The sequence below is a fragment of the Calonectris borealis genome, chromosome 8 (genome assembly GCF_964195595.1).
Source record: "Calonectris borealis chromosome 8, bCalBor7.hap1.2, whole genome shotgun sequence".
In the NCBI taxonomy this organism is placed as follows: Eukaryota; Metazoa; Chordata; class Aves; order Procellariiformes; family Procellariidae; genus Calonectris; species Calonectris borealis.
Window position 1 is genome coordinate 1,844,368 of NC_134319.1, and position 27,975 is coordinate 1,872,342.

General features: G+C 45.2%; 2 protein-coding genes across 3 annotated transcripts; one reads left to right on the plus strand and one right to left on the minus strand.

Moving 5' to 3' along the window:
- The first annotated feature begins 4,039 nt into the window (after positions 1-4,039).
- On the plus strand, positions 4,040-13,898 carry RPE65 (retinoid isomerohydrolase RPE65). The gene is made up of 14 exons (XM_075155542.1): positions 4,040-4,408; positions 5,151-5,233; positions 5,610-5,760; positions 6,356-6,463; positions 6,554-6,695; positions 7,358-7,505; positions 8,353-8,434; positions 8,832-8,964; positions 9,087-9,226; positions 9,875-10,004; positions 10,845-10,959; positions 11,063-11,157; positions 11,267-11,378; positions 12,819-13,898. The coding sequence occupies exons 1-14, from the start codon at positions 4,398-4,400 to the stop codon at positions 12,968-12,970; spliced, it is 1,602 nt and encodes a 533-aa protein (XP_075011643.1). The 5' UTR covers positions 4,040-4,397; the 3' UTR covers positions 12,971-13,898.
- On the minus strand, positions 13,819-27,453 carry LOC142084683 (methylcrotonoyl-CoA carboxylase beta chain, mitochondrial-like). 2 transcript variants are annotated; one of them, XM_075155540.1, is made up of 13 exons: positions 27,371-27,453; positions 26,618-26,948; positions 24,766-24,962; positions 23,475-23,653; positions 22,435-22,515; positions 21,824-22,002; positions 20,142-20,334; positions 19,014-19,105; positions 17,976-18,132; positions 17,087-17,209; positions 16,309-16,457; positions 15,695-15,776; positions 13,819-14,019 (listed from the first exon to the last, which is right to left on the minus strand). In XM_075155540.1, exons 2-13 carry the CDS (start codon positions 26,935-26,937, stop codon positions 13,936-13,938), a joined length of 1,836 nt encoding a protein of 611 aa, XP_075011641.1. In that variant the 5' UTR covers positions 26,938-26,948; positions 27,371-27,453; the 3' UTR covers positions 13,819-13,935. The 2 variants fall into 2 exon arrangements, with proteins under 2 accessions (XP_075011641.1, XP_075011642.1); XM_075155541.1 differs by having other exon boundaries at positions 26,743-26,948; positions 27,371-27,406.
- Positions 27,454-27,975: the final 522 nt, after the last annotated feature.

Here is a 27,975-nt window from a genome sequence, read left to right on the forward strand (position 1 = left end):
AGTGCTTTTCCTTTGTGTGGGCTGTTTGGTTGTCTGTATCTTGTTCGGTTATCTTACACAGTTCTGAGCTGTGCAGTGTAGGCATATCCATATTGCTTTGTCATGCCTTGCCCATTTCTAGGACAAGAAACCGAATTGTCGTTGTACCTGCACATGCAGACTCTTATAGTCATCGTCATAAAACCAGTCATCAAAATTAAAGGAAATCTCATCTATTTACCTGGTTTGGGAGGCTTTTTGCATCTCATGGGGAGGCTGCATAATAGTCTTGTACAAGTTCATACGCTGTGTCAGATACTTTGGGGTTAGGAATGAGGGTCTCAGCCGAGAGACCTCAGTTGAGGATTGTCACTTATATTTGACATCTTAGTTCATAACTGCTGCGGTCTGCAACCATGAGACTGCACTTCAGTTCTTTCAGGTTGTTCTCTCCTCCCTGGAAAATGAGGCAAAACCACCTTTCCATTCTGCAGCTGATACTTAATTGTACCTGTATATACACAATTATATATATTACCAAATTAGTCTTATGTTAGCTTTACAGGGGTGGGAGGTTGGTGCAGAAATGTCCTTTCTAATAACTGGGGTATATCTGGCACAATACCTATTTTGCCATATATCATTTTGCTCTTCTCCTTGTGAGGAGGAAGGCTTTGTAAATGAGAAACTGAGATTAGCCCAGTTTTCGCCAGTATTAGTAATGCTTTAATGCCCTGTAGATAACTTTACGCTTGCATAAGAGGTGACAGATGTTCCTCCTTTGTAATGCCTGCAGTCAACCACTTTGAAAAATCCAGTACCTGCCTAAACTTGCTTCTAATTTTTCTCAACCTGTTAAGTGTTGCGTAAATGCTTTATTTATTTATGTGTTCCAGTTAAGTAACTTATTAGGCGAGAAGCTCACATTTCTTAGGATTTAGCTTTCAAAGGACTGCCCTCATTATTCAGAGTCCTTGATCCATGTTATTTAATGTTCTCTTCTAAGGTTTTGACAGAACTTAACAAAACTGTGAATAAATAGACAAATTGACTAGCTATGGGACAATTAAAACATTCCAAATGAATGACAGATACAAATTTAATTTTAATCTAAACTTTCTTTGAGCTATCATTTCCTCTTGAGTGAAGTTTTTTACTGGAAGCTTTTTATAATTTTTTCGTATTGCAAAAACTACAATTCTGTATGGGGAGCAGTTCACCCAAAGTGAATTCGCCGTTGCCTGTCATCTATCCGTTGTGTACAATGTGGTGTAGCAGAATTCCCTGTTCCCTGAAGTATGGTTTTGTTCTGAAAACTGGCACTGCAAGAAGGATTCGTGGTTGTCTTACGCTGACTCGAGAGGAGAAAATGCTGTCACGGTCCAGCACTGAACCGTACGTGCTGCTAGCGAGGATTGGGCCGGGGCCTTAGGGATTGGTTTTACTGGGCTTTGCTCCCTTTCTCTGCTCGGAGGCGGTGGGGTGGGCGAGGGGCTTAGGGGCTGGTTCTCAGTTTTCAATCTCTGACTTATAAATGACTGTGTGCACGTGCACACGCCGTGGCTGTTCAAGATTCATTATGCAAAAATCAAGCTCATATGAACTGTTTAGACTTTTTTTTCAACCCACTTAAAATGGGCTACGTTTGTTCAAAAGCACGTTCAGCAGAGATGTAATTTCCAACGCTGGTTAGCTCTCCGAAATACTGTCTTGGGCAAACGAGAAGCTGTTCGCTCGGCACGTGGCCGATGCAGGGGCACTGCCATGGTTGGCTATTCGGGTTTTAAATATGTACTTACTGTTTTGCATACACAGATCCAAAACTCTCTCCTCTTTTGCTTAACTGTTTTAGAGCTATTATTTGTGGTTTTTGCCATCTGCAATACCACCTGGTCTGCTGGCAAACAAAGGTAAAGAAATTCTTCCCTCCCTTTCCTGCACAGAAAGGCAGGATGAGATGCTGCTGCTTGTGCTCAGCAGCACCTTTTTTGCTAATCAGTGCCAATAACTCCTTTTTAGTTGTATTAGTTGCAAGGAAGAACAGTTTTATAATGCGTTGGTAGGTTATATGCTGTCTCATGCTGTTCTTGGTGTTAGCGTCAAACCCGAGGTTGCCTGGTCTAGCGCTGGCTGGTGATTCCAAGAGAGCAACTGGTAGAAAACTTATTCAGGAGGATACGTGGATAAAACATTAATGGCTAATCTCAGCATTGAGTCATGATGCAACTGTGTACTCCAAATTTAACTGCATGTGGGCAGCAGACAGATAGAAGTGGCAAAATTAATACTTTAAGGGGAGGAGGGGAAAGACTGAAAATCATAGGATGATAATTTTGGTGGGAAGGGACCTTCAGAAGTCATTTAGTCCAAACCCTGTTTAAAATGAATCTAATCAAATCAGGTTACTTGGGGCAGTGTTGAGTCTTGAACACCTCCAAGCTCTGCAGCACAAAGTGTAATCGCAGAGTGCTCTTTGAATTTTATCTTCCCGTACCAGTCCAAAGCATCAAGACCAAAGCTATCTGCGACCAGCTCATCTGGCTCATCCCTTCTGGCCCTGGCTCCTGGGGAGGGCAGGCAGAAGCCATCTGGGCAACGGTGAGTGGAAAGGGAGGAGAGCCGCAGGGGCTGGACGGAGGCTGCCCGTGGTGGCCATCCTTCTTCTAACGGTTGCCACCAAGTCCACAGGGCTGGATCGTGCCCAGTGCTGGTAAGAGGCAGAAGGAGGAAAACTTGGCTGCTGGTGTGTGGGGCCAGGGACATTTTGGGATCTCTGCCTCCTGAGCCACTGGAGGAGGATGGGGCCTGCGAAGACGCTGTCACCATGGAAACACTGAATTTTCATGACATCAAAGATTAGGACACTGTTTTGAGTCCTTATCCTGGGGTTAATTAAAAATGTCCATGTTATTTGCACTGCTAAGAGGCCTTGAGATTGCACTACTGTTTATATTGAATATTGCTAAGATGCTTCCACAGACAAATTACCATATAATTAAGGTTGTTTAATACGAAGGGTTAATGGGAGGCCTCGGTCAAAGAGCTCATGAAGGCTCAACTCAGTATATTGTTTTTCGGTTAGAAGCCTTAGATGAACCTTCAGTCCAAAAGGAAATACTCTATCTTGTAAAGAGAAGAAAGAAATAAAAAACCACAAGAGAAGGAAGCCAACCTTTCACTTCGTAGCTGCAGTAGCAGATCTAACACAGGGGCTGTTTAACGTCTAATTTTCTCCTTTCGCCACTGTTTTGATCGCTTCTGTTTGTATGGGAGGAGTGCCTGAAGGTACGTGGTATTATGAAATGTCTTCATGCTGTACCATGGGCTACCCGCGAGGGGAGAGCAGTAATCTTCTAATCTCGTTAATCTTTGAAATTACTCCTTACAGCACCATTGTTTTCATAAACATCTACTCTCACCAGGGGTGGTTTTTTAAAGTGATCTTCGGGCCGTCTCTGACAGCGGCTGCTGTGCTGCGTATAAAACGAACGATGATCAAGTCTGAGTCTTTCTGAGCGTGTGGGGCTGTTAACACCCCGTGTAAAAACACCGCTTTGTGTGCGTTAGACTTAAGAAACCTGCCTCATGCAGCAACTGGAGCTGTGGCGCGTGCCACCGCAGGGCCGTACAGCCAGGGGGGCGACGATGGCCGTACGCGGACGGCGATGTGCGGGGTGATGATGCTCCCTGGTGCCCTCCTGGCTGGTGGGTGGTGGTTGGGTCTTGCTGTGCTTGTACCAACGTGTTGAAGCTTGCCAAGACAGTCTTCCACAGGAGCCCAGGACGGAGGAAAAAGCTGGTGGCTGATGCGGACGGGAGGTAGGAACGATAATATTTGACACCGTCGTCTTATTTCTTAGTATCTCTAATGTCATGCCGTTTCTCGGTGAAGCACTGCTCCCCGTTTGGCAGGCGCAGAGGAGCGCCCCGTCGCGCGGGATCGAATGGTTTTGCCGGAGGGAGCAGTTTCTCGCTGCCCTCGGTCCGTGTGGGAGCTGGGAAGGTCCCCCTGTGGCACAGGGCCGGCGTTGTGCCCGCCGGCGAAGAGCCGAGTGGCCGTGCCAAGCACCCGGCATGCCACCCGGCGCGACTCCAGCACGCTGCGTTTCTGGGTTTTTTTTTTTCTTGGTTGTTTTTTTTTTTTCCCCCTTTGTAATCACTTCTGCTCGGGGAAGAATTTAGGTCTCAGAAAAACAGTCAAAGCCCTTTTTTGTGTGAACGGCAAGACAAAACCCCTCAAAGCCCGGGGAGGATTTCGGCAGTGAAAGCCCGCTCTGTTCCCGGGGTGCGCTCATTGGCGGGGGCGGTTTTGGGAGCAGGGCTCCCCTCGGCAGGGCTCAGCACCCCATAAATACCCAACGCACAGCTCTCGCTGCACCCTTGGCTGCCGGAGGCTCGGGTCCTTCCTCGGGGAGAAAATGTACAGCCAGTGAGTATTCCTGCGGGCTTTCCTCTGCAGGAGCACGTCCCCGACCGCCGTCGCGGCGCAGCGTTGGCTGGGGGTTGCTGTGGGGCTGGGGGCCAGCACAGCCCGGGGGCAGGAGGACGGGGGGTTCTCTGTGGGGGGGTGTCTGTGCTGGTCCATCCCACGCAGCGGCGTGATCCTGGTCCGGGGGGACAGGCTCACCTCCGGGTACCGGAGGATGGTCCGTACTTTGGAGGGGAAGGACCGTGCCCCACACAGCCTGCGTCTGGTGTGTCGTCGTGGGCTCTGCAGTTGATCAGAATTGGAACCTAACAAGTAATTCTCAGCTACGTACTCAGGAACGCTCTGTGCTCAAAGAAAAAAGGAAAAAAAAAAAACGCTTATTCAAGACCTGGGATTTACAAGTTGGATTTTGCTTCCTGATGATTCAGGATATCCTGAATTTGTCCATTGGGTGAGGGTGTTTGCCGGCAGGGCTGCGCCCCGGGCTGTCCCGTCGGTATTCCCTATTCCTCCACCGTGCGCTCAGGCGCGGGGTCCGGACGGTTCGCAGGCGGCTGCAGTAGCTGGGCAGAGCCCTCGGAGCCTTTCCCCCCGCGACGGCTGGTGCTTCTCCCTCCCGGCCTCTCAAGTTATTTGCAAGTCGCAGATCAGCCCATCCAGAAACAAAACCCCCTCTCTTGGCGGGGGGGTTCCAAAGCTATCCCAAAACCGAGCTAACCCCAGGTCTGCTTGGCCCTTTCAGAGTCGAGCATCCCGCTGGAGGCTACAAGAAGCTCTTTGAGACCGTGGAGGAGCTGTCCTCTCCGGTGACCGCCCACGTCACAGGTTGGTGTGGGCTCCCTCGTCTCCTCCTGCCCAGCTTGTGTTCTCAGGAGCCCGTGGGCCACCGCAGCTCAGAGGCTTTACAAGGGCTGGCGCACGGGGTCGGGGTAAAGGACCTAACGGGGCTGGCGTATTCCGGAGTGGAGGAAGGACAGACTGGATGGCGATCTTTAGACATTTCAATCCTGAATGTCTTGGTCTACAGTAGGTGTGTAGGTGAAGAAAAGCATGGTTTAAAGAGCTCACTTGGTTTAAAAACCAAGTTTAATAAACATTAAAAAAAATAGTTTGAAGTTTTGTTCTTTTTGTTGACACAATAAAAATCACTTGGGCTGATTTGCCATGGGCTGTGCATGTTCCAACGCTGCGTCTTCCGCAGGCAGGATTCCCACCTGGCTGCGGGGAAGCCTCCTGAGATGTGGTCCCGGCTTGTTCGAGGTGGGCGCGGAGCCCTTCTATCACCTCTTTGATGGCCAGGCCCTCCTCCACAAGTTCGACTTCAAGGAGGGGCACGTTACCTATCACCGAAGGTATGTGGCCATTTTCCAAGCAAAAAGAACAAATAACGAAGCATTTGCTCGACTGTAAGCGCTGGGGACGGGCTCTGCTGCCCAGCACGTGGGAGGCACCGGTTATTTCAAGTCCATGCGGTTATTGGAAGAGCTCTAACGGTGAGATCACTAAAACCAGCTGAAAATAACTGAAACTTACTCATAGTTAGCAGAAATGCAACTTTTCGTACAGATGACAAAACATCTGGAAGGGGAGGGGAGGGAGGGCTGGGTGTAGCTGCAGCCGGTGACAGAATTACGTCGCCTCTGAAAAACGAAATGTGTTTTCAGTTAGAAGCTGCCGAGCTATCGGCTTTCAGGTGTCTGGCGCAGAATGTTTAGACAAAGCGCCGCGTTTCCCACCAGCTTCAGCTCTCGCTGGCCGTCCCTTCCCTGCGCCGCAGTGGGGGGGCGGTTGCTGGACCCCACGTGCTCCAGATGCAATGTGAGGCTGCGGGGACCTGCGCCTTTCAGAGGTCTCATGAGGCTCGTCACAAGAATATTTGTATTTTAATGGCATAGCCTGTTGCGGTTTTATGGCTGTATCTGTAACGTGCCCTCTCGCCTTCCCCAGGTTTGTCAGGACGGATGCGTACGTGAGAGCGATGACCGAGAAAAGGATCGTGATAACAGAATTTGGCACCTACGCGTACCCAGACCCGTGCAAGAACATCTTCTCCAGGTACCTCGGGGTTGTAGACGTTGCAGCGATGTCCGACGGTGCTTCCACTTCCAAGAAGCCCCTGACTGCCTGTCCGTTTTCTCTGCTCAGGTTTTTTTCGTACTTCAAAGGTGTGGAGGTCACTGATAACGCCCTCGTTAACGTCTACCCCGTCGGCGAAGATTACTATGCCTGTACCGAGACCAACTTTATAACCAAAATTAACCCGGATACATTAGAGACTATTAAGCAGGTGGGTCTTTGTACTGTGCTTCTAACTACGTGGAGGAGTAAAACTAAAATGAGGATGTTTAATAACAGCCTCTTCCAAGAAGGCAAGAGTTGGGGTTTGTCAGGGAGATGACGCAGAAACGAAGCCAGCTGAGGGTTAATGAGAGCAGAGTCGGAACGAGCTTATAAATGAAGCCGCTGCTGCTCTGGGTAATATTTAATGAGGCGGCGATGGGGGCCCACGGTCCGCATCCTCCTGCTTGGGCTGGCGTTTGCAAACTACACTGCAGCCTGGCCAAAGGGGACCGTAACCGGAGGGCTCCTGCCAGAGCTCTACTGCTGCCCTCGTTTACCTCGGAGCAGAGCACATTCAGCCTGCAGAGCTGTACGTAGCGCAGAACGCGTGGTTTGGGGGTTTTCTTTGCTGCGTTACCAATGTCCAGCCTGTGGAGCCTTTCCTTTTGGACCCCAGGATCCCAAACCTCTCCCTGTAACCAGGTCGGCTCACCTGACCGTCTCAAATTTCTTGGCTTTGCTGCCCTTCTCCTTTTCACAAAACGGACGGTGATTTGGGCTTAGAGAAGAACCTTCCACGTCCGAAGCGAGGTCACATTGACCTGCAGAGCTGGTGACTTCCCATCTCCTGCCAAGAAAGCTCCTGACTTTCTGCATCTTCTTCTCCAGGTGGATCTCTGTAAATACGTGTCCGTCAATGGGGCAACGGCTCATCCCCACGTTGAAAACGACGGCACGGTTTACAACATCGGCAATTGCTTTGGAAAAAACTTTGCGCTCGCCTATAACATCATACGGATTCCTCCACTTCAGGCAGGTCAGTTAATCCCACCTCTGAGCCGGCTGAGAAAATCTTGTCCCAGAAATCATTTTTTTTTTTATCCTTCAAATGAAATTTTGTCATCAAGTTACTTTTTTTTAAATCTTCTTCAGATTTTATTTGCTTTTTTAAGTAACAGAAATGTTATCTTTAAAACAATTATTTACGTAGTTTCTAAATCATGAACTGCTTTTGTGTTAAAGGCAGAAGCTTGCTGGGTAAACACTACGAATACAGATTAAGTGTCCTGGTTTTGGCTGGGACAGAGTTCATTTTCTTCCTAGTAGCTGGGATAGTGCTGTGGTTTGGATTTAGTACAGACTAATGTCGATAAGACACTGCTGTTTGAGTTGTTGCTGAGCAGTGCTTACACTAAGCCAAGGCCTTTCCAGCTTCCCATGCTCTGCCGGCTGAGCAGGCTGGGGGTGGACGAGAAGCTGGGAGGGGGCACAGCCGGGACAGCTGACCCCAATGGCCAATGGGGTGTTCCACACCATGTGACGTCATGCTCAGGATACAAACTAGCAGAAAGCTGGCCGGGGGTCGCTGCTCGGGGACGGGCTGGGCATCGGTCGGTGGGTGGTGAGCAATCGCATTGTGCATCACTTGCTTTGTATATTCTTTTATCATCATTATTACTATAATTATTATTATTTTATTTTATTTTATTTCAATTATTAAACTGTCTTTATCTCAACCCACGAGGTTTTTTTTTTCACCTTTACTCTTCCAATTCTCTCCGCCATCCCACTGCGGGAGGAGTGAGCGAGCGGCTGGGTGGGGTTAAGCCACGACAGTAAGTATGGGTGAAACCCTCCAGAACCCTTCAACTGTCCTGTTCCAGACAAGGAAGACCCGATGAACAAGTCGGAGGTGGTGGTGCAGTTCCCTTGCAGCGACAGGTTTAAGCCCTCTTACGTTCACAGGTAACGTTTCCCGGGGCCGGTAGACGGACGGTGCAGGTGGGCTGAAAGGAGGGGTGCTGCCCACGTGTGCCACGCGGCGTGTTCCCGCGGCACGGCGGCTGCTCTGAGCAGTGAGCGCGGCCTTACAGAGTCCCGTTTTACTTCTGCAAGCGCACAAAGGTGGGGTACGCGTGGACAGCACCGCTGGCGTCGCATGCTCTCCAGCAGTGGCACGCAGGGCTTGTTCTCACGTGTAAGCAGCAACTAAAATTAGGTGATTTACCAAAATCAGGGTGTTTATGTTCATTTTAAGCAATCATCTGCGTGCTATATTCAGTGCTTAAGATGAACTACCACGTGGGTTTTGTCCAAACTAACTACAATGGGCTTGGTGTGCTCCCCGTACATTTCCAAACAGCTTTGGGCTGACCTCAAACTACATCGTGTTTGTCGAAACACCGGTGAAAATCAACCTCCTCAAGTTCCTCTCCTCCTGGAGCCTTTGGGGAGCCAACTACATGGACTGCTTCGAGTCCAACGAAACCATGGGGGTAAGCAGTGGGTCATACCAAACTGGGCTGTCCTGGGCAGCCAGCCCTGGACTGGGAAGCCCATCATATCGGTTTCACCTCCATTTCTCTGAGCCCGCACCAAGCAGCTGCTTGCTTTTCAGGTCTGGCTTCACGTGGCAGAGAAAAAGAAAGGCAGGCTCCTCAACATCAAATACCGCACCTCCGCCTTCAACCTCTTCCATCACATTAACACCTACGAAGATAACGGATTTCTGATCGTCGACCTCTGCACCTGGAAGGGGTGAGTCTTGGGGGTGCCGAGCCTGGAGGCGGCCGAGGGGCCCACGCGAGCTGGCGGGGGCCAGCAGAGCCCCAGCACCAGACACGCCGGTCCCCGCGCTGGCACGTCCCTTCCCCGTCGGGGTCGCCTGTGGCACTCGCACTGACTCCCTCCAACCCATCTAAATATTCACACGTGGTGACACACAGACCGCACAGCGTGGCAGTTACGCGGAGGCGCGGGGAGCCTCTTTGAAACTCATTTTCCGAGACCTCGTTTGCCTTTATCTTTAATAAATATTAGTGACTACCCAAGGGCTGATGCTATTGCGGCTCCGGGGGCTGCAGTGAGCAGGGTCTGAGGTTTGAATGCTGCTTTTCCTGTTAACACAGAAAAACGTGGCACCGAAATGGCGATGCCCAACCCGGTGTTGGCGGCGTAGCCAGGACGCCCTGCGCTGAGGCTGCCGCAGGGCGCTCAGGGCAAAAACCAGCAGTTGCCGGGTTTTCCTCGCAGGGGAAGTGGTGCGCAGGCACCGCTCGCTTCTGCCAAGGAGCTGGAACAGGACTCGTCTTACTCCATTGGATTTTAGGAAAAAACAGCTACGTTTGAATCCCCCGACTTGCAAATGACATCTCTGTTTCTGCCTGTGATCCCGTTTTTGTGCAGGTTCGAGTTTGTTTACAATTACCTCTACTTAGCCAACTTGCGAGCAAACTGGGACGAAGTGAAGCGACAGGCAGAGAAAGCCCCGCAGCCCGAAGCCCGCAGATACGTGCTGCCCCTGAACATCGACAAGGTACCGGCGCGGCTCCGTGCCGCTGCAGCTGCCAGCGGGGCCTGGGGACGCCGGTGTCTGCCCAACTCCTCTGCGGGGCCTATGGCCGAGCATCGCTAGTGCTCTGCCTGACCCCATTTAATTCAAATTAAATGTTTTAATGGCAGGGGGAAACTTAAAGTATGAGTCTTCAGATAAAATTTTTTTTTTCTTTAGCTGATCAATGTTATTCTATTTTATTTCCCGTAAGTTCCTGTTCAAATCAGAGACCATGGGGCAGCAGTTAATCCCGGAGGGTGCCGCTGCTGGGAACGGAGAAGGGAGCAGCCGCAGCCCGAGCGTGTGTGGTTAAATCCTCCAGCCCCAGCTCACGGTGTGAGGTCCATCACGCGGCCAGCCTGGTGGAAAGCTCGCAACTGCTGGGGTTTTTTCCGGTGACCCCGCTCGTGGTCATCGGCGGGTGGGCCGGGGGCTGCAGTCAGCTGAGCTGCTTGCGGAGCTGCAAAGCTCACGGGCACCCCGGCTTGTGTTGCTGAGCAAGCAAAAAGTGCAACCCCACGTGGCAGTGCTTAATTAAAACCCCTGAATGTCTCAAGGAGGAGAAAAAATTATGCCTGTGTTTATGAGCACGGGGAAGGCTGACATACAGGCTGGTTTTAGCAACAGGCGCTCTTGCTGCACTGTGGCTAACCCAGAAAATGGAAGAAGCAGCCGTTGCCGAGCATATTGCAATTCTGCAGCTTGATGAGGCTCTGCTGCACATCGCTGCCGCCACTGTTCAATGCAGTTTGCAACGGACCTCTGCAAATAGACTAAGAAAGCTGTTTCTCCATTTCTCTTGGGTATTTTTCTTTGTCCCAGGCTGACACGGGCAAGAACTTGGTCACCCTGCCCTACACGACAGCTACGGCGACGCTGCGCAGCGATGAGACCATCTGGCTGGAGCCAGAAGTTATTTTCTCAGGGCCGCGCCACGGTAAGACGACGACCCCGGACACGGCCAGCGGCAACGCGAGCCCCCCCCGCACGCCGCATCCCACTCGTCCTCATGCGTATGTTTTTTTTTTTTTTTATTGTAGCCTTTGAATTTCCACAGATCAATTACAAGAAGTACAGTGGGAAACCTTACACGTACACGTATGGGCTGGGGCTGAATCACTTTGTCCCAGACAGGGTAACTATCAACCAAGGGGTGAGGCACATCTTTTCCATGAGCTTTCAGTTTAAGGACAAGAAAGAGTATTTCCGAGATGTGGTTTTTTTGGTTTTTTCCCCACCTTTAGCTTTGCAAGCTGAATGTTAAAACAAAGGAGACCTGGGTGTGGCAGGAGCCGGATTCGTACCCATCGGAGCCGATCTTCGTTTCCCATCCGGATGCCCTGGAGGAAGATGACGGTAATACTGATTTTACTTTGGTCAATGGCATCGTGACTTGAAAAGCTTGTGTCTGCCGGCCCGGCGGGCTGTCTGCAAGGCTGCGCCAGAGGCGGGCACGAGCCCCCAGGCGCCACGTACCTTGTTCTAACGCTGGTGGGAGGTTTCTGAGGAGAACGTGGGAAAATTAAGACTGAATGAAAACACAGGAGAAGAAAGACCTTTCGGTTTAGATGATCTGTTGTCCTCATTTCCTAGCCTTTTTCCATCAGGAATTGCAATATGTAAAGAATTCCAGGTGGCAGAACTTGGTTAAATTTAAACCTCTCTTAAACCAAGCCTGTTTTCTATTCCTGACCCATCCTCCTCGTGCAGGAGTGGGGTGAATTCAGGCTTTGTCACTCGAGGACACGCAGTTGTATTCGTGCCAAGCACTGCACGCGTTTCTTCGGGCATCCCCAGCCCTGTACCTACTTTTGAAGGTGAGTGGCAGCACTCGGCCCGAGAGGGTGTCCACTTACTCCCTGAATTCCTCGTCTCCAAAAAGGATTACGTGAAGCTCGGAGAAGTCTTGGCTCTGCTGAATTTAAGAGCCAACTCTCACTGGTTTATAGTGAGAGTTTTGTATTTCATAGCCAAAATATTTCATATTTCAGAGCGAAATTTCGTATTATCTGTTCCCAGTTCAGGAAAGTGCTCATGCAGCAGCTTAAATCCCACTGAAATTAAAAGCTTTCCTTGACTGAAGTAAACAACGTGCACTTTAGGAATGTGTTTAAGTCTCTCTCACTTCCTGGGACTTAAGCCCCCGCAGCAGCACTCTCCGAAAGCTGAGTTAACACCGGGCTCCATGCTCACAGCTCTGTCGTCCTCCCCAAGGCTGTTTTGACGCTGTCACGGACTACGCTGTGTCGTTGTTCCCACGTCCTCCTGCAATGACCGACCCACAGAGTACGCAAACGAACAAACCACCCAAGAGACAGGGCGTCCCGTCCATTCCACACAGGGACGCCAGGATCCAGAAATGGGTATCTTGTCGCATTAAACCTCAGAGGCAGAATTACGAAGTAATTTATAAATCTAAAGTAATTCGTAATGTTGAAAAATTAATGGACAAATTTGATACATATTCCAGTAAGGTGATGTTTGTCGTCAGCCCCTGCAATAGCTTTCCATAGTTCCTTTTCAGAATAAAAACATTTTTTAGTTTAAAAAGTAAACTCTATAGGAGCTACTGTGCCACAGCCCCCAGGCCGGCGAGCTGATGACGGCAAAAACCCAAAATAGCATGAGAAATAAATAAATAATCTCACCGTCTGCTTCAGAGCCGACGCTCACGCAACAACGACGAGATTTACTGGTGTCCTGTGCGCGAGTGGCTACTCTCACCTCGACCAGCCCACGGGCCGGGTACAGCCAGGGCACACCTGGGACAGGCTTCTCGTTTTTCTCGCCTGCCAGGGGTCGTGCTGAGCATCGTCATCAGCCCGGGCGCGGGGCCGAAGCCCGCCTACCTCCTGATCCTGAACGCCAAAGACATGAGCGAGGTTGCCAGGGCTGAAGTGGAGGTGAACATCCCCGTGACCTTCCACGGACTCTTCAAAAGAGCGTGACCGCTGCCTGCAACGCGTCGCGTTAGGTTTCTCCCAGCTCCGAAAAGGTGCGGTCTCCGTTTACAAGCACTCAGATGACCTAAATTCCTTCAACATCGCTTTTTATCTGCATGGCTACTTAATTAAGATTGAGCATTTCAGGTTTGTTGACGATTCTGCAAAATACTTAGCCAGGTATTTTTCAAATACACCCTTTGGCACCATTTTAAGACGTACCGTGCTAAGAACTATACGGTTAAAACAACACAAGTTTGGGGTGGTGGGGAGGAGTTGTTTGTTTTTACAAAATCAAACTTCACAGCTGCGGCAGAGTTACAGCTGCATGAAACGGCACAGTGTGAACTCAATACCTGCACACGCGGTAACATGACGTAGAACACTGTGCTCTGTTACATGCCTTGAGAAGAGGTAATTTTTAGCCAATACTGAAGTATTATGGATTTAAATCACCTCCTGGTCACTCCTTTGTTGTCCTCAGAGCAATCCGAGTGGAGCCTTTCCATAGCTGCTCTGGAAAACTGAACTGGCAGCCCCACGGCTGTGTGGCAGGCAGCATTTTGTCCTTTACTGAGGCTGAAAACTGCCCACACTAGTTTGTGTGTTTTCTCTTTCCCATTTCTTTTGTCAAAGCGCAGTTTTTGAGTTCTGGATTTCATACTAAAACATGAATACGAAAAAAATCAAGCAATTGTTACGGCTTGGGATGAATTTGCTTCCTTAGTGTGCTATAGACTCTCAGCTTAACCCTTCCTTCGCACAAAATAAATTTTCGACTAATGTAGTAAGAGGCTATGGTTCAAAATACAAACTTATTGCTAATAGACTTAAAATCCGGGATTCTTGTTTGTCTGCAATGGTTTAACATTTTTATTAATGGTATCAAAGAATTAGAAAATCATTGACATTAAAGTTTTCTAGTACATGGTGCTAACTTTAAAAGGCTGATTCTTTGAAAACAACTGCAGTCACATTCTGATGACAGGATACGGACACGGAGATACGACCTGGTACTTCTGCTGTTCTACAATCTCTAAGCACTGTGCAATCACCTAATTAAAAACAAAAGACAGTATAAGCAATGGGCCTCTGAAACAAAAAATTAGTAAAACCTACTAGTTATGCACTCATTCCGTAATGCACTTGTTCTTACTTTTTGCAAAACAATGAACATTTAAAATGAACAGTTGTCGGCTGTAGCGTTAGGGGAAATAGATGTCCGTGTAATGTACCACTGGGGCAGGGGAAATGTAAAGGAAGAAATGTCCTCAGGATCCCAAAGTTTATGCATTGCATACAGAGAGCACTAAACCATTTTAAAGTCACTGTGGTGACAAGAGAATTACTTTTGGAACACTGGGAAGCTATTTTGCTGTAAAACTCCCATGAAAATATATTGTGTGATAATCCATTTCTGTTATTACATAGCTACGCTCCTAAGCTTCCCCATCGCCTATGAAAAATTAGCAGAACATCCTGCTCTTCCGCATCCATCTTCTTCTAAGAAGTCATCTTTCTTGGTGCCTTGTGACAATAGGGACTGAAAATACAGAACTGGTTTTGGTCTTTAAAAACAAGATAATTCTCCATTAAGATTTTGTTAACTTTTATCATATGGTGCATATAATAGTCTCCTTTGCCAAAACCATTTGTGTATCTTGTTGCGAATCCAGAGTCGTGGTTCCTAATTTCACTGTGCGTATTCCACTGCCACTGGAGCACATCACTGTCTTTTAAAGACTATTAAAAAAAAAGCACCTCAAGGATCTGAATGAGCACATGCTGTCAGTTCAGACAAAGCTAAACATAAATTCCATCTATTAGCAAGAACTGGGATAAAGTAGCAAAACAATATTGTAAAAAACAGCTAAACATGCAAACATGAATTGTGGTGTGCTGGTGAAAATTACCCGAGAGCAACAATGATTCATTTCAACTGTCACATTTTCTTTTCACGTGTAGTTCCTAGAGAGGGGAGGTCTCTGGGCTCTAGTACTAGAAAATACTTCTCGGTGCTCTCTCATTACCAAAGTTCCCATAAACTCCACAGGAAATATTTAACATCTGCGTAGTACCATGAAGAGGTACCATATTTAGAAGGATTAATTGATAGCAGGCTGTATTTGTGATCTTTAAGTAAACAAGCTTCAGAAGTGCAAAGAACATTTTAAGTATTGCTAATAAACAAGATAACAAGGAAAAATAGAAGAACAAAAGTGACGGCTTTCAGAAAGAATCTAAAAAATCTAAAAAAATAAATAAAAAGGGGGGGGGGGCATCCCAAGTGTAAGCAGCAAATTACAAGCATGAAGAGAAAGCAGCAAAAGAAACATCCTAGGACAAAAGAATGGAAACAACGTGAACAGTGAAGAGCCTGAACTTAAAAGACTAAAGATACGGGTGCTTATGCAAGACCGAAAAAGAAAGGATACAGAATCAAATGGTAAAGTCAATTAAGAGGTTCAGTGAGGAAATGCTGTAGTCAAGTAACCAGAACGTAACCAGAATTCAACAGAAACTTTCTGGATAGACTAATGGAGAAGAGAAAAGATGAGAATAGCAAAGCTAAATGCCACAGAAAATGGAGTGAGAAGTGGGAGACCCGGTTCTGGGAATTAGCATGCCGCTCACCTTGAGCGGGTCATAGGCTTGCGCATTTGCCGCAAGATCCTTTTGCGATCCGAGGATAAAATGTACTGTAATGAACATATAAGGAAAAAACCCTACCTTTCTAGTGTTTTGAGGTAGAATTACACCATCATCCCAGAGTCTGGCAGAGGAGTAAAATGCACTGCTTTCTTCCTCTAGCCTGGAGAAGAGAGAGTATTAAACAAGCTTAAAAGCACAAAAGTGTAATAAAAAACATCAGGCCAGTGAAACAAAATCATAGATGAAAAAGGCATATACTTCAATCTCAAGTGAATGTGTAGTACTACTGTTAAAATTAATTAGAATCCAGCAAATAATACATAACAAATCTGATCATTCTGCACTACAGACCATCCTCCATATTCAGAAGATCACCATCGTTTAATAAACAGCAGAATATCTTGATTTGGGGTTGTAGGGTTTCAGGGTTGTTTTGGGGGGGGTTTTTTGGGTGTTGGTTGGTTGTTTTGGTTTGGGGTTTTTTTGTTTGTTTGTTTATTTCTTAAGTCAAACATTTTTGTTTCCTTGAGAAGATCCTAAGAGCAGACATGGAATTACATGGAAATTTCAAATATTTTTCAGTAGATTCAAGTTTGCTTTATTTGTTTGGGATGTGTTGATCTGCAAGATGAACAGAAGTAGGTAATTTACTAACTAATGTAACTGCAAGGGTTTATATTTAATGTCCTTACTTTTCTTTCAGATGTTTTAGCTCTGATTCATCTCCTGTACAGTCATTGTCCCCAGCTTGTGGGACTGTGGAGAAATGTCTTGAATCCACAAGAGCAACTCTTGCATTAGGCCACAAGAACAGGAAGTTTGGACTGAACGATCTCCCGCACTACAAAAAATGCACAGTACAAACTCATTGAAATTAATCACAAAAACATGGCTGTAGGATGGCACAATCAAGTTCAAAGCAGAATGTAATACAGTCTAATTTGTAAAGCATTAATGATACAGCTCCTTTACCATTACAGCTACAGCTCCTGTATCAGTACAGACACCCTGCGGTAGCAACCATCACAATCCCCACAGCCTTCAATATTGCTATTTTATTATTTCATTTTTCCTCCAAGCACTTACATGTTTAATTCTGAGCAAACAAAGAGCCCTACTGCAGTTAGCAGCAGCGTGAACAGCACACATAGTAGCACAACTAAAGGAGATGTGCTCCTTGATCACTGAAAACAAACAGCATGTGCTGAGAAAAAGGCAGGACTGGCTCTAAGTAGGGACATTTTCAGACAACCTGGTTTTTTAGAACTGGCTCTAGGTTCTTAGATGCAGACCAAATGTTCTGTAATCACATCTTGTAATGCATTCTTACTTTAAAAGTAGTTAAAATAACAAATTGAGTTAGGTGTCTGTAACCACAGCTGACTCTGTTTTAAAAATGAAGTGCTGTGAAATCTTGGTAAAGTGTAAAAAGTCTACTACCAAACTCATTAACATTTATGCTACCCGTACCATAACATAACTTTCGCTCCCGTAACAGCCACCGATTACAATGGTTATTTTGGGAACAGCAGCACAAGCAACGGCAGCCATCATGGAGGCCTGGGCTTTTAATCTGTTGGAGTGAGCCTCTGCCTGAAATGAAAATAAAGATTTTAGAGCCTTTAAGTCTTTCTTCTAGATTCCCTCCGCTCCCACCAAACTTGTGTTTCTAAAACATTTATTTCTTTACAATTCTGTATGATCATTTCTTCCACAACACTAAGACAGCATCATTAACTACCATAGCCCATTATGCACTTATTTTACAAAGTAAATCAACAAAACAATTACAACCAGTGTGCAAAAACCTACGATACAGTGCAACGCTAGCTCTCCCAGGCATTAGCAAAGCTCAGATACAACGCAATTATACCAGGCTTTGTCTTAAGTGCTGGTGACAGCTGGGAGGAAAGGGGCTGCAGAAGCAGTCTCTGCTCCGAGAATCTAATGTAGGTTTTAGTATGAGGCTCTCTGTAGCCCAGGACAAAACACACTGTACTTTAATGCCTTCACTTTTCTAAAAGAGAAGTTTTTCTGTGGAGCGCAGTGGTATCAGAAGAATCGACAGGCTGTATTTCAATGTAAAAAGCACTATAAATTCCAAGTTTTACAGCTTGCATGCCAGCTGGACAGTACCATTTTAGATAAGCATACAGGCCTGCTTAAAATTAGAATAAAGTGAGAATGCTAACGGAAAGATTTAAGAACAAAGTAATTATGAAGCTTCTTGGTTTAAACGATCAAGAGTGGTTTAAAAAAATTATTTTCCTAACAATTAATAATTTTCAAAATGTAATCTCAAACAAAACAAGAACTAGGCATTACTTGAATTAAGCATATTGAACTAAAAATGCCATACCTGTGAGACGCTTATTGGCTCTGCTGTATGAGGAGCAGTATTTTGGAAAAAGAGGATGGGAATGCTCCGCTGACTGCACAGCTGTACAAAATGGCTACCCTTGAGAGAAGCATCATGCGACAGCTCCCCATTGTTAGCCACTACCCCCACCAAGTGCCTACAAAACAGACACATGAACTTTTTCACTTTTGAACCCTAGAAATTACGAAACTGTAGCTCATCGTGTTCTGAAGGATGGAATTCAGAATGTAGAAGGATGCACTTACACATGTCATTTCATTCAAGGACCCTCACATACCTAGCAAACAAGAAGTCTTACAGCACTCCTGATATGTACAGCATGGAAGTATTAACACGGATTAATACCCAGAGGGCAGGTAAAGCTATAGATGACCTGTCAGTGTTTACACTGCAAGACAACGTACAAGGTGCCAGGACTCTGGGCTCTCTCTAATTCCTATAACGTACAACCTAACAGTCAATCTGAAAAGTTTATACTTTCAACCTAAAGAGGCTCTAAAAATATATTTTATTACCTTTTTTTTTTTAATATGATTTGACTGGGATGTTGTATGCTTCATGAATGCGTTAATAATACAGTCTGATCTGAATTATGCAAGGTTTTATCATATGGGTATCATCCCATCTCCATCACATGGGAGAAGGGATGATAGCTTTCCACTCAATTTGGGAAGGAACACTTTCAAAGATGCTGTTTCTCATTTCTTAAGGAATCTGCTGAGACTTCAGTGTTCCAACTGTCTGGCTAGTAGTTTTTGTGAACAAACAAGTAATTTCACAAAGTCATGAAAACCACTCATTTGTAATCACTCTCTGCTACTATTGGCCTGAGACATGGTGAATTTGGAGCTCCAAGATAGAAGATCAGGCTTTCTAGAAGTATTTTATTACCAATTCTTGACTGATTCAGAACTTCATAAACATTGTTATTGGAATATTGTAAAACCTGATCATGATGTGAAAGCTATTTAGACAAATACATCCATACATTGTGACAGTGAAATCTTATAGCCTTACCCTTCCACATGGCCAAATCCTGTTATTAATGTTGTTCCATAATTAGCCTTGAATTCCTGGAATCTGCTTCCATCCATCAGACGGCTCAGAATCTGCAAAGAAATATACAGTCTTTACTACAGAAATTTAAGTGAAAATAGGATAGTTCTGCTAAAATATATGCTCTGTTCAAATAATGAGGAGACCTGTATAATGCAGGAAGTCAACCTAAATGAGCATAGAAGGCCCTTTTATGTCTTACACTCTGCTAAATACTCAGTATGCGCAAAATATCAAATTTGTGTTTATGTTTGATTACCAACCATGTATTTTGAGCCAAAGTTCAACTCCAAAATTATTTCAGTGTTACAGAGCACAGTTGTTCATTTTGTTTGTGCATAAAAGTGTTGTAAAAAACCCAGCATGTGCAGTTACAGTTTGCGTGCATAAGAAACACTCAGTTGCATATTGCTCGTGCTTTTTTCAAACACAGTTTAAAAGCTGCCTTCAAAGCTACACTGCTTTCTGCAGTCACTCCCCTTAACTGTAGGAATTTACCCCTGGAAATGATACTGGATTCACATCCTTGGAGGCTAAATCTCTTCTAGAACACGACAATGAAAATAGCGTGGGCAGTTCTGCATGTCTCTGCTTATGTATTAGCATCTATTCCGGCCTCAAACAAGTTTAATTTGAGTTTTGTTGTTTTTTCAGTCAGTATTTTCATTAGGCATTTACGTTACAAGATAGAGTCTTGACTACTTGGGGGGGTGAAAAAGGTGAAAAAGGCAGGGGGAGGGGAAAGCAGGACACTAAAGGGGTGCACATCCTCAAGGCAGCCAACGCAGTGCAAGACATACTGACGTAACAGCATCTCAAACAGTGCATGGAAACAGATGGGCATCAGCTGGCATAATCTGCAATTATCTTATTTCTAGCAGGTTTTCAGCTTAAATATTTCCTATAATTCTACAGAATTGTTGCCATTCTGCTTTGTTGCAGACTCAAGATAGTTTGGCAACTGATTAGGTAATAATACAGAATATCTCAGGTACTTCAGGATTCTCCAAGACAGAACAGCCTGTTGCCTGTTCATCTGGAGCTACTACATAGAGCAGACTGAAAGGACAAAGGAGTCTGTCACCTTACCAATTTTACAGGAAGAGTACACCTATAATCTTGCGGTGCCAGTCCCAAGAGCTCATCAGAACTATACAGAGGACTGTCATGCTCTATGACCTCCTCTGGCAGTGGATCGTAATTTAATGTAGAGATAACATTTCGAATACATTCATAGGCTTCCTTTTCTGAAGATGCAAAATGGTCAGCACAGCCACTGACACTAGGGGAGAGAGAGCAACATTAATTAGTATTGAAATAATGAAATCTGAATTCTGATAGAAAACCCAAATTAAAGGAAAAACCTTAATCTGTACTGTGACTCTCCAAAATCCCTGAAAATACTGTGATTTTGTTCTTGTATGAATGAGCTGAAAGCAAAGTCAGTGGAATTCCTGTGCAATCCAACCCAAAAACAAATTCACAGTAAGAAGTTCTTGCCTGTGACCTTTGTGTTTACCTGTATTAAAGAAAGACCTTTGAGCTTATTTTCATGACGATATTGTTGCAAACAATATAATAAAAGGAAAAGAAACTTTAAAAATTATTTCAAAATAAGCCCTTCCAGCCCGGATATAAAGACAGTAACTTATTACGTGTAACACAGTTAGCTGACTGTCACACTAGTAATTTGTTTTTGCGAGAAAGGTACGGAATCTGGTTACCATACACACAGCATAGAATGCCAAGAACAAAGAAGCAAAGCCACCCTTTTCCCCTATCTAGAAGGGAATAACTGTTTTGACAACTACAGAAATTTCTGACATAGAGAAATAGCATTAAAGAAACAGTTAGATAGCTACTATCAGGTTTATTTCCTGTTTGCTCATCTCCTGCTATGAAGCCCTCATTAACAGCAGAGGCGGGCAGGCTTTCCATTCTTCTTCTTTCTTCAGGTACTTTTACAAGCATACAGATTCTTCTCTGCAGTGAGTTAGTCTAGTGCTTTCAGAAGCAGACAAATGGAAAGAAGTCATGCCGCCTCTCCACTCATCAGTTTAGGGAAGAAAAGAGAATTTCTTATGCATTTTCCCCATCATCACAGTATTCGAACACTCACAATTATTTTTTAATATTTGTATCCTGACAATGTTTACATTAGGAAAAGAAATTCTACCATCCCTCTTCTATAGCTGGTCCCTCTGAGGCACAGAGGAACTGACTCGCCTGAAGTTGTTCAGAAAGTATGTGGAAGAATGGGGAACCAAATCCAGATTTGTCCAGTCCCTGCTTCACCCCATAACATCACTTAATTTTACTTCCATTTGGCTGATCTAACAAAAAACCCGTACCTGAGAAGGAAAGCAAATGGTGTAATAATAGGTTCCGCTTTTGGCCCTGATCCTGACCTCTGCAGGTACATGAGATTTCTCTCAGAGTGTGTGTGTGTGTGTGTGTGTGCATACACACACAGTGGAAGTGGAAAGTTCCCGTGCACAGTAGTAAAGCTGAAATTACAATGCCACGTTACTTTTTTCATTTCAAAGAGTTGTATCTAGCCCCATGATACTCCCACGTATATAACTGAATGCCACCAACCTTTATAATACTTCATGTATCATTTTTTCACCCTGTATTTTTCAGTCCTTGAGGACCATATTGTATCCTATCACTGGAGCAGCTTCATTCACGTTATTTTAAGATAAAATGACAGTTTCTTTAAAGCTAAGTATGCTGAATTCTCTCCTGTTTTTAAGACTTATTTCACGTACGTAGAGTGAAGTTTAGCTCCTCCTAGGTCCTCGGGAGAGACATGTTCTCCTGTAGCAGCTTTTACCAGAGGTGGGCCACCAAGGAACAGCGTACCGATTTTATCTATAATCACAACTTCTTCTGCCATGGTTGGAACATAAGCCCCTCCAGCTACACAGGAGCCGCACACCACTGCCACCTGAGGACAAAGAAACCAAAACAAACCAAGATGCAGGCGAGAGGAGAATGGAAAGGCAAAACCATTACGTTTATTTCAGAAACATTAAAGAGACTAAATCGCAGCTTGGGGAACAATGAACTAGAGAAATAAATACCAGCATGAACAACAATGCTGTTTTTGAGAGAGTTCAATGTTTACTCTGAAATAACCTAGTGATCTGATGCTTTTCCATCACGATCAGTCGGTAAACAGAGGATTCTTAAGGCTGAAGTCTTCTGTTATGAGAGATACTATTTGAATCTCCCTTCCCCACAAACAGAAAAGGTGAGCTTTAGAAAATTTTTTGCATGTTTGAGAGTTGTTCCTAGAATCTGTATTAGAATAAAACTTTTTTCAGAACTCTGCTGATCACATACACTACACTTACTTGTACTCCAAATGACACCGTACCTGAGGGATTCTCATGGCAGACATTATTGCTTCATTGTAGAAAACTCTGCCACCGTGTGACTTGTCAGGAAACAGCTCTGACTGACAGAGAAAAGACAAAGTGAGTTTCAATATTAACAACAACAGCCAACACTTCCTCTTCGCTCCACTCATTCACAAACGCATAGTAACCAACTCTGGGAAGGTCACCAGGTAGGTGGTGTTACCTGGGAAGGTAACAATCATACCCGAAACTTTCATATACAGCATTCGCTATGGTATTTGTTCCCCTTATACACTGTGCAATTCCACAAAAATACCTATGTGTTTCGAAAGCAGAGGTAAGTGTCGTAATTTTTTGCGAAACCAATTTATTCTACACAAACTGAGACTGTAAACATGGAGAAGGGAAAGCTCACGTTCATACTTTATCTGTGAAATGACTTCAGCACAGTTTCCTTTTTTACTTAGTTTTTGATACAATTTCGATACAATTCCTTAAGTCAGGTAAAAACTTTTTCTATGTGTTTGCTTTCAGTCTGGAGAAGGAACTACTATAGTCTCTGTGATAACATGACCTCTGTACGTTGGAAAGTAACCTCCTTCTACAGTAAGAATTTCAAAAACTACATTTTTAAAGGCCATGGAGGTTACTGCATTGCTATCACAAACACTACAATAAAATACAGAGTAATTTTACAGATTCTGAAGTTGAAAATAGAAGCCTCACACAATGTACTAATTTATTAAAGACACCAACACATTTCAGCACACTGAAGAATACTCATGCTTGGTCAGCACTTTGTCCCCCCACTGATATTCAAGTTTCTAAACTTTGATTAGATGCTAGATGCAAGGTTAGCCATAGTAATCACCACTGTTACGTATCTTCAAATCATCTCCTGGACTTCGATTTGTGGGAAAAACTCAATTTAAGTATAACAGACAGTTAAAGTCAACCAGCCAAGAAAGCAAAACATAAATCTGAGGTTTATTGCTTAATATTAGTACGATTCAAATAAACATAGGTAGTTTCTTCTATGAAGTGGTTCTGATACTACCTGTAGTGGTAGGAATGCTCCCCCGCTGTCAACGAGGTACACAGCTAACAGCCTGTTCTGCATGGCTATTTCTTGAGCTCTTAATTGTTTCTTCACTCCAATTGGGTAAGTAGTGCCTCCTTTCACAGTTGCATCATTTGCTATGAAGACACACCAGACCCCACAGATTTTGCCAATTCCTGTAAGTGGTACCACAGATACTCATCAGGACCCTCTAAAATACCAGAGGTGAAACAAGGGGGCCAAATTATAGCTAGGGTGTTCTTTTGGTAATACTGTATCAAGAAGCTGCAAATTAAGTTGCAAATACCACACAGGCAAGAAATACATAGCTCTTCTCTGGAATAATAAACTGAAAGCTAATGACATTTTAAAAAAATCTAAGTGACAGAAGAAAGAACTTGAAATAAACTTACTTATTCCTGGTGACAATAAAAGAGAAAAAAATAGTCTGACTTCCAATGCTTGAGATAACAGGGAAGGCAATTAAAAATTACCTACATAAAACTGAAAAATGTAACAATCTGTGACAAAAGTTAGGATTTCATACTCTATTCTTCTAGTTACTTTTTAAACTGGAACTGCTTTTCAAAATGCAATGAAAAGACATGTCTATAATTTGAAAAATATTACAGAATAAATGTCACAGCTCCTGTGTCACACAGTAACTTTGTCCCCTTTCCTTTAACAGACAACACTGTATTTGACACATCGTTCTAAATTTTTTGAGACAAAAATCATAACTGGTAAGTAGAATAAATTACTAAATCTAGAAGAAATGAAAGAACTTTTTTTCTTTAAAGGTTTCTGCCAGATTATCCAGCAAAGATCGCAGAAGAATAATATAGCAGTGGCTGAACTCTTTCATGTTGGGAGCTCTACTGGATAGAACCAATGTTCACTTTTCCTAGGAAAGCACGTTCTTAAGATACTAAAATATACTAAAATATTCCTGATTACATGCATCCTTTTCCCTTTCCCAGTAAGAACAAACACCTTAACTTCAGCGAGCAAGGCTGGTTAGTATAGGAAGGTGTGCAGCACACAGACTACAATCACTTACTCATCACTGCACCCAAACAGCACCTCTCAAATTATATTAAGGATCGTGTTGGTTCAAAACCCTTCTTCCTTCAGGGCTGCATCTCCAACATGGGCTGCTCAAAACAATACCCTCAACCCTTACCCATCTTTAAATCTAATATGAATCGTACTTAAAGATGTGAGCAATGAAACAAACGAACTTCACCAATTTCCCATTACATCTAATATTACATTTGCTAGCAATTACCAGTAAGGCACCCCGCAGCCGGGACATCACCGTACGGCATATTGAGGCCTGCCAGCGGAGACAGCTCAAGAAAAGACTCATCATCAAGTAGCAACTTCAGGCGTTCACGAACAAACAGCTTCTTGTTTCTCTGAGTATGACGCAAGATGGCATCTTCTCCCCCTCCTTTACTGGCCATCTCTAGCAACTCTGAATATCTGATTTAAAAAACACAGTTTCAATTAATGAAAACCACCTTTACTTACAAGTTACCCTTCAGGGTATATAACATAGTACTTAAATGTATTGCACAGTTTTCATATCAATGGTATGAGAATGAATTCGCATTTTTGGATTATTGTTCCTTACAAAGTGTAATAAAAAGCAAAGGTTTGTTATTTAAAGCAAGCATTTTAGTTTCGTTATTCAAAAATCGTCTAATAAAGACAAAAAAAAGAGTGAAATAATATACATATTCTACCTGTAGTTTATGTTCATAGCTAGTAAACATTATTAAATCCATATCCTCCCCTGGGTGTTGCCCATATACACCCAACACACAGTATTTCACAATATATGATCATACTTAATCTCTGCCAACAACCCCGTGAGTGGAGTACTGAGAAGGGGCTTACCAACAGCGACCAAAGCTGACTTTGAGAGATATTGCCCTACAACAACCAAGAAACTTGCAGCTATTAATAAAGCTATCATAATTTGCTAGTCCTAATTCAGCATGGACGTTTACCTCCATGTTCCAACTACCCTAGGGAAGAATCCAGTCAAGGCCTTTCTCCTTCAGTTCCCCTCTACAAGTTTATCTGACAAAAATCAGTAACTGGTAAGTAGAATAAATTACTAAATTTAAAAGAAATGCACACTCTACAGCACGGAAGATATACTTTAAAAGTAGTGAACGCTGCATTGTCACTACAATCATCAAGGGAGGAAGAGATTACCAATGTTATTGTTGAGGCAGCATCAAGTGCAGACAAAGAATTGAATAAACTGTAAACAAAGGTGGTACCTTGAATAATTCTGGTCTTAAAAAAAACAGGTTCTTAATTTATTTAAAGTAAAATATTTTTCACCAAGATGCATCATCTTTAACTAAAAATACTGTTTGACATAACTATTTACACACCACTTTGTACGTGACTCCCTTATCTCATTGTGGCTTCCTGTAGACTGTAGAGATTGAAGAACCTCAGGAGAAAAAAGCTAAGGATTTATAATAATGTTGTAAATGCCACCACAGGAGGGCACAGTGTGTTTTCCATAGCTTTGCTTCCCGCTCATGTATCATTCCTCTGAACAAAGGCCTTTGAATTTTTGCCATCTAATCTTTAAGGACAAACACATAAAATACATTTTCCTGCTTTTATCAGTGAATCACGATTAATTGCAGTAACCGTCACCTACTCTTTCACGAGGGATCTGTAAATGCGTGAGTCACCATTTATGTCTTTGCATTCAAAATCAAACACGAAACAAATTTGATGAAGGCCTAGAAAAAATACTTCTTGGCAATATATGCAAAACAATGTCACATGGAACTATTTTAAATACAGTCTGCACCTAGGTTTAGGCATTTCAGTCAGCATTTAGGCACCTCTTTTGGGGGGTTGAAATTTTTAAGTACTGATCCTTGCAAAATTCACTCTGCAGAGAAGCTACCCGAGAAAACAGCAGCAAGGAAACTAGTTTAATGTTCAAAATGGTTAGGAAAAAAACACAATGGTTTTTTTTTTAGTGTCTGGACTTTTTAATTAGCATTCTTCCTATGTTAAAAGTTCCTAAAAGTGCCTCTAAATAACTCACATCATCTCACAAGCAGCAACATTTTTAAAACACCACAAAACCAGTTCATTACCTTTTAATAACAGCCTCATTGTTCCTTAAATTTTCTTCAAACACATGTTGATACACAGACAGGATACGTCCATCTAAAACAGGGTAAGTTTTTGCATACCGTCTATATTTTGCTTTATTACTTACTAAACGGCAGGGAAGCATGTCGCGTGTCCTTTTCAACCCCTGATTCTGCAGCATGTGTGCGGGTTGTTTACCATGACACAAGTCCTTATACTTTCTTTCGAACACGCGATTTACGGTTTGTAACCTCGGAAGCAGCGGAGATGTGGCGTTGGGGGGCAGCCTGCCCAGGGAGCACAAAGTGACAGTGTTCCACATGACCCTAAGAACTGAAGGGAGGAAAAAGCAGCATTTATTACCAAAAATTAAACTTCAGATTCCCTCGACTGACGAGGCAAAACAGACACCGCACCTCAGGCCGGGGCCGTGAGGGAACACCCCCGGTTCCCGCCCTGCAGCACGCACCCTGCCCAGGGAGCCGAGCCCCGTGAGGCGGCGGCAGCGCCCCGAGGCCCCGCGCGGCTCCGGGGACGAGCGGGGCAGGGGAAGCCGCCGGCAGCGGGCCCAGCCGAGGCCTGCGGGGCGCGGCGGAGGCGGGGCCCAGGCCGGGCGGCCCCTCAGCGCCCGTTCCCGGGGCAGGAAGCGCGGGGCCGCGGGCCCCTCGGCCTGCCCGGCCGCCGCCGCCGCCTCTCCCCTTCCCTCCTTCCCCGCGCCCGCCGCGGCCTCCCCCCTCGCCCCCGCCGACCCTTACTCGGGCAGCCGCCGCTGAGCCGTCCGGGCCGGGCCCGCCTCTCGGGGCGGCTCCGCAACCCACACGGCGGCCCGCCCCCGGGTGTCCTCTGCCCCGGGTGTCCTCTGCCCCGGGCGTCCTCTGCCCCGGGTGCCCGGGCCGGGCCGGGCCTGCCGGCGGGGCCTTCCAGTGCCCCGGGGCCGGGCCGCGGCGGGCCGCAGCTTCCCGCCCGCGGCCCCACACCTCGGGAGCGGGGTCGTAGTGCCGGGTGCCTCCTCCCCTGCTGGGCTGGGGTTCCACTGGGACCCGGGTGTCCCTCGGCGGTGCCCTGGGTCCCCTCTCGGACCAGTTCTCCTCCCCACCGGGGTCTCCTGCCGCCTCAGTCCCCGCCGGGTGCCCCGGCATGAGGGCCTGTGTCCTCAAGGAAGGCCTGGGTAACACTGCGGAAACTTCGCCCGGGAAGGGCAAACGTTACAAAAATAACACAGCGAAGCGAATTGCTGCTCTAGGAAATAAGTGCAATTACATACACAGCATATGTGTTTGATTTGCAAATTACATGTTGTTGGGCAATATAGAATGTTGCAGACCCGACTGTAGCCTCAAAAATAACGCGCTGGTGCTTC